Raw genomic sequence first — 18,803 nt, 5'->3', positions numbered from 1 at the left:
TATAAATTTGCCCACTCTGGTTATTCCATTAAAATGGAGTGATGTAATACGTCACATTTTGTGACTGTTTTCTTTCACTTAGCATAATGTTTTCAAAGCTCATCCACACTGTAGCATGTATCGGGGCTTCTTTCTTTTTTAAGATTTTATTTATTTATTCATGGGAGACACAAAGAGACAGAGAGAGAGAGAGAGAGAGAGAGAGGCAGAGACACAGGCAGAGGGAGAAGCAGGCTCCATGCAAGGAGCCCGATGTGGGACTCGATCCTGGATCTCCAGGATCACAACCCAGGCTGCAGGCGGCGCTAAACCGCTGCGCCACCGGGGCTGCCCTTCTTTCTTTTTTATATCATATGATAATAAAAATCATATTTTGTCATATAGATACACCACACTTTGTGTATCCATTCATCAGCTGATGGACGTGTGGGTTGCTTCCCACTTCTGGCCATTCTGAATGATGCCACTATAAACAACTGTGTACACGTTTTGCGTGAACCTGTGTTTTCAATTCTCTTGGGTCTAGACCAAAGAATGCAGTTGCTGGGTTATTTCCAGGAACTCTTGAACCCATGTCAGAAGCTTCTGTGTGAACTCATTTCCATGGCAGACAGAAGGCAATATAGTTCACCAGGGATCCCAAAAGTTACATGAGGAAAACAAGACATACATGAAGGAAAAAAAGAGGTTCTGCAGGAAGCAATGTATTGCTTACTCCCCAAATGCCCTAATCATGTATTTCCCCATGCCATAAACAACAGCGGTAGCCATAGTCAGAATGAGGGGATCAACGCTGGACCTAAACTGGCATGATTCTCCTAATAATAAGAACAACCAACATGTAATGAGTGCTCACTATATCCGAGGCACTGTGCTGAGCACATAATATGGACTGTGTAACAGTTGAGAGGATGGGGAAACATGATTTTTTTTAAAACAAACACCGATTGCAGCCAATTGTGCCTTCCTACCACTGTGCCATAATTCATCTCTAGGCCAGGCCTGGAAGGAGAGAGGAAAACAGAAGAAGATAAATTGCCTGAGTAAGGAAATGACATGTATCTGGAATTTGTTTGCTGGAAGCTCAAGAGACTAGAGAGGTCAGTGGGGGCTTGAGCCTTGAAAATGGAAGAAAGGAACTGAAGTATAGACAAGAGAAGACAAGACCAACGGTGCATGAGTCTATGAAGAAAACACAGCCAGTAAGAAATCCTTAATGGCCAAGAAAACTTTAGGTAATCGATTTTAAATTGATTTCTGTTTTGAACTACATTGGTATCTCGCTCTATGACCCTGAGACCTTCAGCAAGCCTGTGTTGGTGTCCTACTGGGAGATTAAAGAATTGGGCAGTGCAGAGCAGAGAGGAGGGGTGGAGCAGTGAGCAGGAATTCAGAGAGAGTGACCAGGAAATGTAAGCCTCAGACATTGTCAGATCATTGGAGGGCAAGAAAAGTACTGGACCTCTCACAGCACATGGCTCAAGCCACCTTAAATATTAAGGGCCAGGACCCCAGAAATTGGAAAAGATGGGGTCACCTGACTGTCATAACACAGACTGGCCCAAAAATATACTTGTGTTAGAAAAGGTGGGTAACCGCCCGGCAGTAGTAAACAAACGCAGAGATTTTTTTTACTTTTTATTTTTTTAAATTCTTCAAAATTTTATTTAAATTCAATTTGCCAACATGTGGTATAATACCCAGTGCTCATCTCATGTTGTGCCCTCATTAATGCCTCTCACCTAGTTACCCCATCTACCCCCCCCCACCTCCCTTTCTGCAGCCCTTTGTTTTTTTCCCCAAGTTAGGAGTCTCTCATGGTTCAAACACCAAGATTTAACTCACTTTAACATTCACTGCATGGCAAAAAAACAAAGACCTGAAAACTTCATGATGCTGCTCCTAAGAATGGTTAGAGAGGAACAAAACTTCCTCTAGGTGTCCTGGTGGGAAGTCAAGACCTTTCTTCTCATAAAGGTCAGTGGTCGCCCCCATGTGGAAGTCATAGTTAAGTGGTCCTGAGCCCACTTCTATTAAAGGGGTTGGCAAAGGTTTTCTGCAGCAAGTCAGATAGCAACTACTTTAGACTTCATGAGCCAAGCAGCAAAACAAGTTACCCACATAATAAAAGAAAAGACATATTTCCACATTTTTATTGATGAAATTCAAAATATAACAATTGTGCATAATATCTTATAATATAGAGCTACCAATGAGAAGAATGGAATCTTTTTGGATAGCTTTTTGCTTCACTGGGGTTTACAGTTAGTATTTCCTAACATCAAGTCAGTTGCAAATGTCCATTTATAAAAACCATTCTTAGCTCATGGGCCATACAGGCTTGTGACCTCTGTTCTGTACTCACCAATGTCTGGAAGCAAAGTCAATGCTGGGTGCTCTGTTCCAAGACTATTGTGTAATACCCTGATACAGAAATCAGAAACCTGGGACTCTGAAGTAGCTCTTGAGATGTTCCTCAAACATAAAGGTCTAGCACTGCGATGATTAAAATTAGCCATTCCTTCAACTGTTATTTACTGAGCACCTACTATGTGCTGGTACTTATCAAAGTCACGTGGGACACATTGGTGATCCAGACAAATGAGTGCCCCACCTTCACAGGGGAATGAGACTGTAAATAAGAATAAAAGAAAGAAGGGCACCTGGCTGGTTTAGACAGCGGAACACATGACTCTTGATCTCAGGATTGTGAGTTCAAGCCCCCTGTTAGGTGTAGAGATTACTTTAAAATTTTTCTTTAAACCTTTAAAAAAAAAAAGAATAAAGAAAGAAAAAGTTGTCAGCCAGAGGGAGTGTCATGGGGAAAGTACGAGAAGACATTACAAAATAAACTGTGGATGGGGAGCTATTAGGGATAAAGTAATTTAGCAAAAGGAACTCCTTTTGTTCAACATTCTCATCAATCCTTCTTTTATCAGCTGTTTTGCATTTTTCCCAATATGCTGGGGGTAAAATAGAATCCCACTGTGTTTTGATCTGCTTCCCCTGTTAATTGGTGGGATTGATCATCTTTCTGTACACTCATGCTGCTCTCTCTCTCCCATATGTACATATATGGTCTTCCAGGTTTCCTTTTTAGCTAATTCCCAGTTAATTCCCTGCCTGTTTTTCTGTTCTGCCTTTTTTTTTTTTTTTTTAAACTGGGCGGCAGGGGTGGGGGTTGTTTTTGGTTTTTGGTGGTGGTATCTTAAAATTTTGGATATTAATCCTTTATTGATGATACTCATTCAGTATCCTCTCCTAGCCTATGACTTGTCTCTTTGCCTGAGGGTATTTTTTGTTTGTTTGAAGAAGATTTTAATTTTTATCTGGTAAATAATCTACCTTATGTGAGAATTGGCTGTTAGCTACCTATCTCAGTGAGCAAATAGAAAAAGTTATGGGTTCATTTCATCCCTTATAGCTATGTCTATCCAAATTCATAAGTGTCTCTAAGACTTGGCTTCCTCATCTGCAAAGTAAGGACAATTCCTACCTCATGGGTTTGTGGTGAGAATTAAATGAAAGAATATATGCCACTCCTCTAGCACAGCCATCCCTGCCCACCCCAACTCTTATACTGTAAGCTTCTTGAAGGCCTTGTATTCTCCGTACTACCAAAGTCAATACTTAGTTTGTTTACTGTTGGTTAAATTGAGTTTATCTTTTAAATGCATATAAAGCAACAAGCATAATACTATGCACTTAACTGACTAAAATGCAGACGACAGGACCAGAAAAATAATTTAGTAATTAACTCTATTACCTATAATTACTCCACTGGCCTCCTTTGAACTAAAGAAATAACAGCTACAGTAAGAGGCACAGTTAATAGATTTGTAAACATTCTTTTGAATGAAAAATGTATTTCAAAAGTGTGGAAACATTTATACAGTCACATTAACCCAGACGAAAATTATTTAACAGCATGTTGCAAAAGATATTTGTGATCACTTTTGAGGGGGGAAAATCACAAATTAATGTGACCAGGCAAGCCTTAACAATTTCATAATAAATGAGCTATATAGGAAATAACTTTATAGTAAAAATTCTAACAAAAACTTATCAGTTACTGCAAGCTTTTAAGATCTTAAAAAAAAAAAAAAAATATTCTAGCCCCTGTGATGGCTGAGCATATTATATATGCTTTAAATTTCAAGAATATTAAAAAAAAAAAATAAATAAATAAATAAATAAATAAATTTCAAGAATATTGCTATAAACTTCCCTCTTAGAACTGCTTTTACTGCATCCCAAAGATTTTGGACCACCGTGTTTTCATTTTCATTTTTTTCATGTAATTTTTTATTTATTCTTTGATTTCTGGGTTGACCCATTTGTTGTTTAGTAGCCTGTTGTTTAACCTCCATGTATTTATGGTCTTGCCAGATTTTTTTCTTATGGTTGATTTCTAGTTTCATAGTATTGTGGTCAGAAAATATGCATGGTATGAATTCAACCTTTTTTAATTTGTTGAGACTTGTTTTGCAGCCTAATGTGTGTTCTATTCTGGAGAATGTTCCATGTGCACTTGAAAAGAATGTGTATTCTGCTGTTTTAGGATGGAATGTTCTGAATATATCCCTTAAACCCATCTGGTCCAGTGTGTCATTCAAAGCTAGTTTCTTTGTTGATTTTATGTTTAGATAATCTGTCCATTGATGTAAGAGGGGTGTGAAAGTCCCCTACCGTTATTATATTCCTGTCAATTAGTTCCTTTGCTTTTTATTACCTATTTTATGTATTTGGGTGCTCTCATGTTGGGCACATAAATATTTGCAATTGTTACATCTTCTTGATGGATTATCCTCTTTATTATTACATAGTACCCTTCTTTGTCTCTTTTTACAATCTTGTTTCAAAATCTATTTTGCCCAATATAAGTATTGCTACTTTGGCTTTCTTTTGACACCCATTTGCATGATAAATGTTTCTCTATCCCCTTACTTTCAACCTACAGAAAAATCTCAAATAATCAACTAACCTTACACCTAAAGAAGTTAGAAAAAGAACAAAAAAAAAAAAAAAAAAAAACCTCAAGCAGAATGAAGAAAACAATAAAGATTAGAGCAGAAATAAATGATACAGAATCTAAAGACAAACAAAAACCAGTAAAACAGATCAATAAAACCAGGAGCTGGTTCTTTGAAAAGATCAACGAAATTGAGAAACCCCTAGCCAGACTCACCAAGAAAAAGAGAGGACTCAAATAAATAAAATCACTAATGAAGAAGGAGAAATGGCAACCAGCAGTACAGAAATACAATTATAAGAGAATATTACAAAAAATTATATGCCAACAAATTGGAAAACCTAGAAAAAATAGATAGATTACTAAATACATAGAACCTACCAAAACTGAAGCAGGAATAAATAGAAAAATTTAACAGACCAATAACCAGCAATTAAATTGACTCAGTAATCAAAAACTCTCAACAAACAAAAGTCTAGGACCAGATGGCTTCACAGGCAAATTCTACCAAACATGTCAAGAAGAGTTAACACCTACTCTTTCCGAACAATTCCAAAAAATAGAAAAGGAAGGAAAGTTTCCAAATTCATTCTATGAGGCCAGCATTACTCTGATACCAAAACCAGATAAAGACACCCCCCCACCCAAAAAAAAAAAAGAGAACTACAGGCCAATATCTTGATGAACACACATGCAAAAATCCTCAACAAAATATTAGCAGACTGAATCCAACAATGCATTTTAAAAAATCACTCATCACTATCAAGTGGCATTTATTGCTGGGATGCAAGTGTGGTTCAATGTTTGCAAATCAACCAGTGGGATACATCACATCAATAAGAGAAAGGACAAAAAAAAAAAACAAATCATTTCTATGGATGCAGAAAAATAGTTTGACAAAGTACAACAACCATTCATGATAAACTCTTAACAGGGTAGCCTGGGTGCCTCAGTGGTTTAGTGCCACCTTCAGCGCAGGGCGTTTTCCTGGAGTCCTGGGATCCAGTCCCACATCGGGCTCCCTACATGAAGCCTGCTTCTCCCTCTGCCTGTGTGTCTGCCTCTCTCCCTGTCTCTCTCATGAATAAATAAAGAAAATCTTTAAAATTAAAAAAAAAAAAACTCTTAACAAAGTAGGATTACAGAGAACATACCTCAATATAATAAAGGCCTTATATGAAAAATCCACAGCAAATTTCACAATGGGGAAAAACTGAGAGCTTTTCCCCTAAGGTCAGGAACAAGACAAGGATGTCCAACTCTCTCACTTTTATTCAACATAGTACTAGAAGTCCCAGTCACAGCAATCAAACAACAAAAAGAAATAAAAGGCATCCAAATTGGTGAGGAAGAAGTAAAACTTTCACTGTTTGCAGATGACATGATACTATATATAAAAAAATCCAAAGACTCTACCAAAAAACTACTAGAACTGATCAATGAATTCAGTAAAGTCACAGGATACAATGTGCAGAAAGCTGTTGCATTTCTCTACACTAATAATGAAGCAGCAAAAAAAGAAAGAAAGAAAGAAAGAAAGAAAGAAAGAAAGAAAGAAAGAAAGAAAGAAATTAAGAAAACAATTGCATTTATATTTATACCAAAAATAATAAGATATCTAGGAATAAATTTAACCAAAGATGGGAAAGACCTATACTCTGAAAACTATAAAACACTGATGAGGGCAGCCCTGGTGGCGCAGCGGTTTAGTGCTGCCTGCAGTCCGGTGTGTGATCCAGCCCAGGCTGTGATCCTGGAGACCTGGGATGGAGTCCCATGTCGGGCTCCCTGCATGGAGCCTGCTTCTCCCTCTGCCTGTGTCTCTGCCTCTCTCTCTCTCTCTCTCTCTCTCTGTGTCTCTCATGAATAAATAAATAAAATCTTAAAAAAAAAAAAAGAAACACTGATGAAAGAAATTAAAGATGACACAAAGAAATGTTCATGGGTTGGAAGAACAAATATTGTTAAAATGTCTATACTACCCGAAGTAATCTACACAATTTTTTTAAAGATTTTATTTATTTATTCACGAGAGATACAAAGAGAGAGAGAAGCAGAGACACAGGCAGAGGGAGAAGCAGGCTCCATGCAGGGAGCCTGACGTGGGACTCGATCCCGGGACCCCAGGATCATGCTCTGGGCCAAAGGCAGGTGCTAAACCACTGAGCCACCCAGGGATTCCCCCGTAATCTACACATTTAATGTAATCTCTTTTTTTTTTAATTTAATGTAATCTCTAGCAAAATACCAAGAGCATTTCTCATACAACTAGAACAAGCAATCCTAAAATTCATATGGAACCACAAAAAATCCCAAATAGCCAAAGCAATCTTGAAAAGAAAAACAAAATTGGAAATATCACAATTCTAGACTTCAAGATATATTACAAAGCTGTAGTAATCAAATGCAGTATGGTACTGGCACACACACACAAATTATATATATATAAAAAACAGAATAGGAAACCCAGAAATAACCCCAAAAGTTTTTGGTCAATTAATCTTTGACAAAGCAGGAAAGATTATGCAATGGGGAAAAGACAATCTCTTCAACAAATGATGTTGGGAAAACTGGACAGCTACATGCAAAAGAATGAAACTGGACCACCTTCTTACACCAACACAAAAATAAATTCAAAATGGATCAAGGGCCTAAATGTGAGACCCAAACCCATAAAAAATCCTAGAAGAGACCACAGTCAGCAATTTCTCTGACATTGCCATAGCAACATTTTTCTAGATAGTCTCTAGAGGCAAGAGAAACAAAAGTAAAAGAAATAAACTATTGGGACTACATCAATATAAAAGCTGTATAGCAAAAGAAACAATCAACAAAACAAAAAGACAACCTACTGAATGGGAAAAGATATTTGAAAATGACATATCTAATAAAGGATTAGTATACAAAATATATAAAGAACTGGTATGGGGCACCTGGGTGACTCAGCTGGTTAGACATCTACCTTGGGCTCCAGTCATGGTCTTGGGGTCCTGGGGTGGACCCTCATGTCAGACTCTCTGCTCGGTGGGGAATGTGCTTCTCCCTCTGTCTCTCTGCTCATGCTCTATCTATCTAATGAATAAAATCTTAAAAAAAAAAAAAAGTACCGATACAATTCAATACCCCAAAACAGATAATCCAATTTAAAAATGGGCAGAAGACATGAACAGACACTTCTTCAAAGAAGACACACACAGATGGCCAACAGACACATGAAAAGATGCTCAACATCACTTATCATCAGGGAAATGCAAACTAAAACCACAATGAGCTATAACCTCACATCCATCAGAATGGCTAAAATCAAAAATACAAGAAATAACAAGCGTTGGTGAGGATGTGGAGAAAAAGGGATTCTCATACAGTGTATGGGTGGGAATGCAAACTGATGCAGCCACTGTGGAAAACAGTATGCAGGTTCCTCAAAAAGTTAAAAATACATGATCTAGGAATCGAACTACTGTATATTTGACCCCAAAATACGAAAATACTAATTCAAAGGCATACATGCACCCCTGTGTGTATTGAGCCAAATTTTACAATGGCCAAATTATGAAGCAGCCCACGTGTCCAGCAGATGACTAGATAAAGAAGATAAGATGTATACACACACACACACACACACACACACACACACACTAGAATACCACTCAGCCATAAAAAAGAACAAAATCTTGCTATTTGCCACAACACGGAAGAATCAAGAGTATATTACACTAAGTGAAATAAGTCAGTTAGAAAAGGTCAAATACCATATGGTTTCACTCATAGGTGGAATCTAAGAAACAAAAGAAAGGAGCAAAGAAAAAGAAAGCGAGAGACAAACCAAGAAACAGACTCTAAACTATAGAGAACCAACCGAGGATACCAGAGGGGAGGTGGGGGAGAGGGCAGGTGAATGAGTGATGGGGATTAAGGAGTGCACTTATCATGATGAGCACAAGGCGATGTATGGAATTGTTGAATCACTATGTTGTACAACACCTGAAACTAATGCTTAACAATGCTGGAATTAAAACTTGATGAAAATAAAATTAAATTTAAAATTTCAAGAGTAAAAGAAATATTAAATATCCCAATGAATACTAGGCTTTACGGCCCACAGACATACGTGCCTACACCCTTCTGATGCCCAGGGACCTGCTTCCCACAGACTAGGTGTTTTCACCCACATACCCCTGTTTACTCTTCATGACTACCCTGTGGGTTAAGCACCATTCCTTTTTACAGAGGAGAAAACTAAAGTTCAGACCACATATGCCACATCCAGGGAGTAGTGAAGCAGAATTTATTTATTTGTTTATTTTTTTATTTTATTTTATTTTTTTTTAGTGGAGCAGAATTTAAACTTCCAACCTGAAGTATCAAAATATGAGCCCATCTTACAGGTGAGGCTGCATCATAAGAAAGTATTTTTATGACACTTGCGAATCCACGAAAGTAGGTCTCCAAGGAGCTCAGGTGTTACCTTCACCAGCTTCCCCATATTCTCCCCCAAACCTGCAGAACTATGGGGCTTCCCTTCTCTCGTGATCTAGTCACTGTGCTCAATGGGCATTTTGTTAATTAGGATTTTTAAGTGATTTGTGGTGCTCCACTCAAAGTAGATGAAATCTAAACCAGAAACACTTGCTGGCATATTGTGCACAACAGCAAACACTACACAACAGGAGTCTTGCCTCTGACTGGGGGCCAGGTCCTGAAAACAAGTCTTTCAACTTGCTCCACCTAAAAGTTAGTGATCTCCATCAAGGTGGACTGAAACACAGAGTTTGAGTCATCTCCCCAGAGGCCCTTCAGCTCATTTAGATGCGTGGCTTTATTTATTCAAAACTTGCTTTTCTTTTCTCCAGAAAAAAAAAGACCTGCAGACCATCCTCCCATCGCTAGGCTGTGCAGGGAATCTAGCATAAACAACGTCAAGGAGAATCATTGTGTTTAACAAACTCCAGGACACGCCGCAGCACTGTTTATAAGCTATAAATCGAGTCTTGTTTTATTTCCCTGTTCTGCTAAATTCAGATGTCTGCTTCATTTTAGATCCAGGCCCCCTGAAAAGAGCTTCCCGTGTTTTATTCAATGCTGTCAAATGTGCATATTCAGCGAGGCGTTCAAAAGAGGGAGCGAGAAACATGACCTAGACGACGCCCGTTTAGACACGGATGACTGAAGGGCTACCCTACTGTGGTCCCCAAAGTGCTGCTCACCCAACATTTCCAGGCCTCTGACCTCTGAGCACATGGCAGGCCTCTGCCCTCCTGTCCTGGGTATCTGGCCACTGGGCTGTGAGCAGGAGTGCTGGGTGGGGTTTCCAGCCAGGACATTTCCCAATGCCATGCCAGACCCTCCAGAACACTCGCCCCCCTGCCAAGGTGACAGGCAAGTTCCCAGATGGTGACCGGGTTGCCAGCCTGGGCCCCAGGGAGAGAAGGATGATAGCACCGGGGGTCACCCCAACCCGGCCCACCAGCAATGGCTCTACAGCATGAGTGAGAAACACACATTTGTGAGTGTGAGCCCTGAGATGTGAAGGTTGTTTGTGATCACAGCACAAACCGGCCCCCTCGGGCCCCAACCCCCCAGACCAATGGTGCCATGAAAAAGGGGCTTCCATCTCTCTGATACGTTAACAGATCTGTGCCATCCGGAGCTAAATGCTATTATCTCGTCAGGGAAACGGCCCTCGGCCCATAGTTCACTTGAACCCCAATCATCATGTCCTAAAATCTGAATTAAATAGGCCAGGCAAAATTGAAGAGAGAAATTTACCGTTGTAACCTTCCAAACTGCCAGTTCTAATTTACTGATCTGTCAAGGTTCTTGGTTGTAAACAATAGAAACCACTCTGGCTAGTTAAGGAGGAAAGGAATTGATTGAAGATTTAAGAGCTTACACGGAATCTCAAGGGCAGGAATCCACCCTTCCCGCCAGTGTGGGCCACACCGCCCGTTGCTGGGCACAGACACCATGGCTCATTTCACGGCCCTGGGGAACCGGACGCCTGCCCTAGCGTCTCAGCCACCGTGCCACTCCGTGGTCCGCAGGCCACTTGCTTCCCCAAATCTCTAAGGTGCCAACAAAACTCTCAAGCAGGTATATCATGAAGGCACTCAAGGTGCAAGAAAGAGTGAGGAAATTACTTTTTGGCTTTTTTTCTCAGAAAGGTGGAGAATTCCTCAAACACAGGAGGGGGAATTCAAAGGTCTGGTCAAAAAGAATAATAGATACCCACTACCTCTGGGGTAATGAGTAACAGCAAAAAAAAAGGTCTCCAATGCTCAGTTCAGCCCATAGTCAAGTCTCCTGAGCCTTTCTGGGTTTTGCAGCTCTTCCTCAGCTCTACCCAAGTACTCTTCTAGTGAATCCCTGTTTTTACCAGTTTCAGAGACTCCTACTACAGAAATAACCACATGTTAACCAATCTCAAGCTAGCCAGTTGCAAACAGGGCTGTCAATATTTAGATGCTCTGAAAAATTTTTCAGATTTTTATTTTTTTGCAAAGTAACTCTGCATTGACAGAAAAATAATCAAACAGAACATAAGAGTCTAACTTTGGTTTGAGAGCCCTAATTGGGATAATGAGCTGCATACTGATTACACTTACTTTCTCTACTAAAAGTTGTCACAAATAACTTATTAAAAGAAAAAAAAGGAAAACATTGCATCTACAAAGATCTTGTGTGCATATACCCAAATGAATTTTTTAAAAATGAGAAATAAGCGGAAGGTACCAACTTATTGCCAAATGCTACATGGAAGTAAGGTCATCATCTACAAGAAGAGATCTAGACAGAGAAGTAGCTAACCAATAAATACACGCAGAAGCACAGATGCTAGGCTTATTAAAAAACAAACAGGGGCACCTGGGTGGCTCAGCGGTTGAGCATCTGCCTTGGGCTCAGGTCATGATCCTGGGATCCTGGGAAGGAACCCTGCAGGGAGCCTGCTTCCCCCTCTGCCTCTGTCTCTGCCTCTCTCTTTCATGAGACATGTTTGTTTAAAAAACAAACAAAACAAAACAAACAAAATCTACGCTCTGTTTCTAGATGCTCAGTTTCAAGATCCCTGAACTGGACTAGTTAAAAAAAATAAAATATGAGAAAAACAAAATCCTAAGGGCAAAGTGTACCATAAATTTACTAAATAGTTAAGGAATGCCAAAGACTTGACTTCTAGGGGTAACTTAGGGAAGGTTTCCTCTAAGAATGGCTTCTGGGGCAGGAAGGGGACTCCTGGGCTCTGTTGATGGCTTGTGGCGAGAGCTGGCTGGTCCAGGAGTGAGTGTCTAAGACATCAGGCTGGAGTGGAGGGAGGCCAGTCTTGTTATACTCTAGGGAGAAGGTCGAGGAGAGCTGGGATTTCCTGAGCAGCCCTGCTCCTTCTCCTCTGCACTTAACTCTTCCTCCAATTCAGTGAGAAGTTCTCAAGTTTTCCCAAAAAATAATTTTATTTATTATTTTTTTTCTTAAGCTAGGTCACAGTCCATTCTTTCTTGTTGACAACCAAAAAGAACATTGTCTTAACTCCCCTACAATCTTCCCCTCCCCATTATCCAACTCCAGCCTTAGGCAACTCATCTTTCTTTACTAGGAATGACTACAAAGGACCTCTGGCTTCAGTGTATCTAGTTTTTTGTGTGTGCCATGTGGTCATCGAGCTTAGCAGCATTAACCTCACTTGTCACTTTTTTAGGAAAAACAATTGTTCATTTTGACATCTGGCTGAGGGGTTGCAACTTCAAATGCCTTCAGAGATCAGACAGGTAAAGTAAGTGGAGTGAGCGCTGAGCTGGAGTCCCCTGGACACTACAGGCCCCGTCTAATGACGTTTACGTTCAAATACTTAAAACACTGAATGGTTCAAACAAAATTCTTCATGGGCCAAACTTACCTCCTGAGCCATCCACTAACAACCCAGCTTGCTATTATTTTAAATTACATATAGTAATACGTAGTCCTACATGTGAGCCTCCTACAACTCAATTTTGTTGCAATCATTTGAACAGGATAAAAATGCTTAAGAGACAGCACATTTTCCTACCCTCTCTTAGAAAACTCCACGGGCCATTAAGGGGGACCCATGTGAGGGACGCCCAGGTGACTCAGCGGTTGAGGATCTGTCTTTGGCTCAGGGTGTGATCCTGGGGTCCTGAGATTGAGTCCCACCTCGGGCTCCCCTGGGATCGAGTCCTGCTTCAGGGAGCCTGCTTCTCCCTCTGCCTGTGTCTCTGCCTTTCTGTGTCTCTCATGAATAAATAAATAAAATCTTTTAAAAAATAAAGCGAGGGAGGAACCCATGTGAGGTCTGTAGAGAATTCAAGGGCTGCTTCTAAAAGAAGTTTCTCAGTGCTGGGAGACTCCGGCTTCCATGTGTGTCTCATGGTAAATGTGAAGCAGGCTCCTGTCACTTTCTGTGACTCACAGAATAAAGAGCCCAAGTCCTCAGAAGCACGAGGACTCCGAAGGTGTCGTAGCACAGATGGAAAAACTCCAATGCAGACCCACCCTGGACAGGCTCCAGCTTGACTATACCACTGCTTCTCTTCACAGACCAAAAGGGAAACCCAATTCGAGAAAACTGATAGGGTTTTCTGTTCCCTGGAAAATGGACTGGACAAATTGCCCACAAAAACCTAAAATCTCCACTGCCAACTGTTGAAAAACAACAGAGCCTCCATTAGCAGTTCCTTTGCCCACAGATTGCTCTCCGAGGAACTGCGGGGTTTGGAAGGAGCGCCGAGGCCTATTCCCTGTCTAAGGCACATCAAAGTTTTAATCAAAACCTGCTTTTCTTTCTGAAACCAAGCAACTGCTGTTTCACACCCACATACTGCCCGAGCTCATTCAATTACCCTCAACGACTTTGTTTAAAATGAAAATGCTTTGCCTCCTGAGGACAGTGGGAGAGGACTGATGAATGCTGTTCCCTGAAGGACAGAAATGTAGGCGCAGGCAAAAACCTAAGTAGCTGGAAACTACCGCTGGGCCGGATTTTACAAGCCATTCAGACCTACCTGCAAGGATTCTGAAACGAATAAGGACTTTGAAGGCAGTTGGCTGTGTCAAGGGGTACCTACTAGGCATCCTCCTCTTCCCCCTTGATGGAAATCACAGAATTAGAAAACTAAGATGATGAGAAGTGAGAAAGAAAGACCAAATTATTCCATACGGTTTTTCAGATGAGGAAACAGCACTTTTTTTTGCTTTTTTTTTTTTTTTTTTTTGACACATTATTCCGAAGGATCTGTAACTAGCAAACCCAACCAGCACATCGCCGGGTTCTGTGGCTCTGTGACTCACAAGTCACTTTTCCATCCAACATATTAAATGTCAAGTAAAATACCTCCGATAAGAGAGAAGAAATTTCTTCAGGAAGCTTGGCTCCTGTGTGAGCGTTTCTCCTGTGCAAATGAGCCATAGACTGTGCGGCTGTCTTGCACATGGTTTGCTAACCCGTGAGAGAAACATCTTCCCAAGACTGCATAACGAAGCATGCATCGGGGCACCGGGGTGGCTCAGTTGGTTAAGCGTCAAGACTCTTGATTTTGGCTCAGATCATGATCTCAGGGGCCTGAGATCGAGCCCCACCTTGGGCTCCACACTTAGCAGGGAGTCTGCTTGAGATTCCCTTCCTCCGTCTCTCTCTCTGCTCCTCCCCTACTCTAAATAAATAAATAAATAAATACATACATACATACATACATACTTTTTAAAAGAAGCATAATTCCTGGGGACCATATCTTGGTCCTCAACAAATGCAACCCTCCCCCCCCACCCCATCCCCCCCACCCCCCCACCCCCGGCCCCAGCAAAGAACTTCACCCATGTAATCACAGTAAATATCCAAGACAGAAAAACCAGAAAGAAACACGGGCGAGGAAGAAAAAGAATCACAGGGAAATGTTTATGTGTGTGTAGTATGCAGATTTTGAAGGCTCCTGTATATACAAAAATGCACGGGTTCCAGGGTAGTCCTACTCAAAAAAGGCAGTATTTATCCATCATGGATGGCTTGCCACCATTTCACAGTGCTCTAAGGTTACAACCTCTGATGTGAAAGAAGATATAATATTTAAAGCTAGTTCTTGCACAGTTTGGTGAAAGAAAGGGAGGAGGAAAGAGAGAAAGAATTACATGAGGACTACACTTTTTTATAACAGATTATTTTCTTTAAGAGAAGCATAAGCTGTGATTAAAGTGGCAATGTAATTGCTGAATTTTTGTGCCTCTAACACCTGCAAAGGAAGCACGTTGACAAGAAACCCTCGGCAACCCAATTATTTCATGCAGGTTTTCATCCGTTCCCAAAAGCCATCCTCAAAATAGAATGGAACTTCTCCTTCACCAATCTGGTAGGTGCCTTCCACAAAGTAACCGGAAACCGAAATAACATTGTTTACCAATTATTCTCAACAAACAAAATTTAAATAAAATAGGATCCAAGGTTTTTAACACAGCACTTCCAAACTTTAATTATATCAATTATTTAATGGGTGCGTGGAGCTTACATTTCACATCTTGATAGGAGGCTAAAAATGGAACCAGATTTGTCCCCAGGGAGATAAGGGATCTCAAACTGTTCCCAGAAGTGGGAGAACAGATTAGATAACTGGTCTTTTCAGCTTTGAGGAACATTTTAACTCAACTGAAAAAATGGGGAAATGAAACAAATTCAAGATTCCCACTATCTAGGAATGTGAGGAAGTTAGAATGTAATAGCTTGGAAAAAAGTAAATAAATAAACAGATAGCTGGGGAAAAGGAAATCCAGGGACAGTTCTTCCTTAGGAGGCTAAAAAAAAAAATCAATATTTTCAAAACAATAAGCTCAGTTCCTTCTTATACATTTTTTTAATATACATTTTTAACCAAAGACATCTAGAGTCACGCAAAATAGGCTGAAATAGTAAGATAGTTTTTGTTTCGTTTTGTTTTGTTTTTTACCTATCAGTGTCTCGGGAGTAAGCAATTCCTGGGTATTGCCACTCTGGGAAATACAATCCTTTTCTGGGAAATACAACCGTGAGGGCAAACTATCACAACATGTACAAAACAACTCACAAATCAGAATGCACTTCTGTTGTCATTCCCAACTGGGGGAGAGACCAGCCTGGAAGTACAATCATTACGGGAAGGTTTCCAGGTGATGACTCCTGACCTGAACCTTCAAGGACAGAAAGGCCGTGAATCATATGAGAAAGGAGGATGAGGGCCTCCCAAGTGAGGATCAGCATAAGCTCAAGGAACCTATTTCCACAGGTTACAACAAATAACACCTGGGGAATGGCTGAGGCTGAAGACTCAGGTCAGGTTCGTGACCCCTGAAGCTACGATTAGTGAGTGCTTCTAACACACCAGACTCTATCCACATATTTCCTTTTGGTTTTTTCCTCATTTAATTTGAATAAAGCTGAGCCTCAGGGCTCAGACCCAGATGGCTCATTTCTGCTAGCCACCCTCACTCCCTAGTAGATCTACAGTCTCATGGCTCTAGTCCAACTTGTACACTGATGGCTCCCATATCTCTCTTTCTTCAGCCTGGATGTTTCCTCCAGCTCTAGACCCCTATGCCCCATGCCTGTTTGACATTTCCACTTGGAAGTCTAAAGGACATTTCAAACTCAACATGTTTAAAGCCAACTTCCTGATTTCTAGCCATTCCCCTCCAAAACCAAAAGCTGAACAAGGAAAACTTTTCCTCTCCTCCCTCCCTCATCTTCAAAACAGATCCAGAATCGGACCCCTCCTCATCCCTCCATCTCTACCACCCTCCCCAGCCTGAATCAATACAGCAGACTCCCAAAGGGGATGGATGTAAACTTCCTCCCGAGTGACCCTCTGAGTCTGTGCATTCCAACCCTTTCCATTTGCAGGACAGGCTCCAGTTACAGATACTGTTGTCTGAAGTGGTGACCAAGATTTAAGACTGATTCTTGGACAGGTGACAACAGAAACAACAGAGGCTGAGGGCGGATGTGAGAGGAAAACATCGGGGTGGGGTTGAAGGGACGTCTGAGGACATGGAGAGAAACAAAAGAAATTGCACTTTTAAGAAATAAGTCCTGGGTCAAACGTCCCCTCACAGCCTTTTTTGACTCCTCGGCCAGAGTTCAAGACCTTAATACACACCATTGGTCACATTACTGGAGGCCTAAGCTGAATGCCTCCCTCACCAGACTTTGACCTCCCTTTGTGCCCCCAGCACCTGATACAGCATCTAGGACCTGGGAAGCCCTTGGCAAATGTGTGTTGGAGGCATTACACGGTGCCATGGAAAGTGCGTTAGGAGCATGACGAAGGGAGTGGAAGAGCCACTTAAGACTTGGGAGGTGAGGTTTCAGGGACAGAAAAAAAAAAGGGTTTGAGGTTATCTAGGAAGGTAGATAACCCTGGCCTGGGAGCTACAGGGTTATCTACCCTGTAGATGCAGGTGGTATGGTGGTCAGAGGCAAGGGAGGGGGGCACGGAAAGCAGGGGACAAATGGTGGAGTGTGACCCGGAAAAGCAGGTTAGACCGAGAAGCGAAAGAAAGCAGCCGAGGCAAAGGAAGGGTTTTCCATCTCTCCAAAGGCAGGCGGTGAGGGCGACGGACACAAGGGGCTGTGGGTAGGAGGCCCGGGCAGGCTCACCGCGCAGTTCCTCATCTTTTCATCCCCAGTGCCTAGTAGGTCACTGAGCTCCAAAAGGGTAGGGAGGCCAGCGGCTTAGCACCCTGGGGTCAAACTTGAGCCAGTCCCGGGTGCGGAGGTGCGAGCCAGGAAGTTAATGCGGCAGGAAGCGCGGCCTTACCGGGGCCTGGAAGGCAAACCGAGGTTGGCACCTCCGGCCTCGAGCGTCCAGGCCCCTGCAACACGGGCGGTGGCACTGCAGGCGCGGAGGCTGGAGGGGGGCCGCGGGGGGCCGCGGGGGCCGAGGGCAAGCCACTCAGGGCGCAGGTCCACCAGGGGAAGCGGAGCCTGCAGGCCAACCCCCAACCGCTTTGGGGTCTGCCCGGCTCACACCCTCACCTCCTAGACTGCAAGCGCCCTGAGGGCAGGGCTGGGTGCTCCGCCCCGGGCGCCGCCAGGCCCAGCAGGTGCGGGAGGCGGCGGCAGGCGCGGCGCCGCGGGCACGGGCGGGGCCCGCGGGGGGGTGCGGGGGTCCCTGAAGGCCCCGGGGCGGCCCGCGGGCGTCGCTCCAGGGCCCGAGGTCGCGGCGGCCGCACTGACCTTCCGGCGGGGGCGCCCGCGGGGGGCGCAGCAGCCCGGCTCCGGCGTCCCGCTCCCGCCGGCCTCGGTGGGCGCTCGGCGGCCGCTGCGCACGTAGGTCACCTGCCTCCTGCTGGCGCCGCGGGCCGGGCCGGGCGCGGGCGGCGGGGGCGGCGGCGGGGGCGGCCGGGGAGCGGGCGCCGGGGCGCGGGGGGGCCGCAGCTCCGCGCACAGCCGCAGGCCAAGCAGCAGCGCGGCGCCGAGCACGCACCGCCGCAGGGCCCCGCAGCCCCGCCCGGGCGGCCGCTCCCGCGCCATGGGGCAGGCGGCCCCGCGGGCCCGAGCCGCGCGCCGAGGGAACTGCCCGGCGGCCCCGGCGCGCCCGGACCCGCCTCCCTCCCCGCCGGCCGGGCCGGCCTCGGGGCGTAACCGCTCCCGCCCCGCCGAGCGCCCGGGCCGCGGGAAGGGGCGAGGGGCGAGGGGCGCGGGCGCGGCCGGAACCCGAGCCCTGGGGGCGGGGGCAGGGGGTCCCGGGGGGGGGCGGCCTCCGAGCCTGGAGGGGTGGAGAGGCCACTTGCCGAGCCCTTGGGGCGGGGGCGGGGGTCCCCGGGGGGGGGCGGCCTCAGAGCCTGGGGGGGACGAGCT

General features: G+C 43.7%; 1 protein-coding gene across 4 annotated transcripts in view; it reads right to left on the bottom strand.

Moving 5' to 3' along the window:
* METTL24 (methyltransferase like 24) overlaps positions 1–18,803 on the bottom strand; it is a 147,879-nt gene that overhangs the window by 81,234 nt on the left and 47,842 nt on the right. Inside the window, exon 1 of one of the 4 annotated variants that reach the window (XM_072831780.1) lies at positions 18,180–18,476. The exons of 2 other annotated variants lie outside the window; for them this stretch is intronic. In XM_072831780.1, coding sequence (XP_072687881.1) covers positions 18,180–18,476 — 297 coding nt within the window. Of the gene's footprint in view, positions 1–18,179; positions 18,477–18,803 lie in introns of those variants that run through there. One more of the 4 variants, XM_072831783.1, reaches the window with a different exon arrangement.

The sequence above is a fragment of the Canis lupus genome, chromosome 7 (genome assembly GCF_048164855.1).
Source record: "Canis lupus baileyi chromosome 7, mCanLup2.hap1, whole genome shotgun sequence".
Lineage (NCBI taxonomy): Eukaryota > Metazoa > Chordata > Mammalia > Carnivora > Canidae > Canis > Canis lupus.
This window is presented reverse-complemented; position numbering and strand designations above follow the sequence as displayed.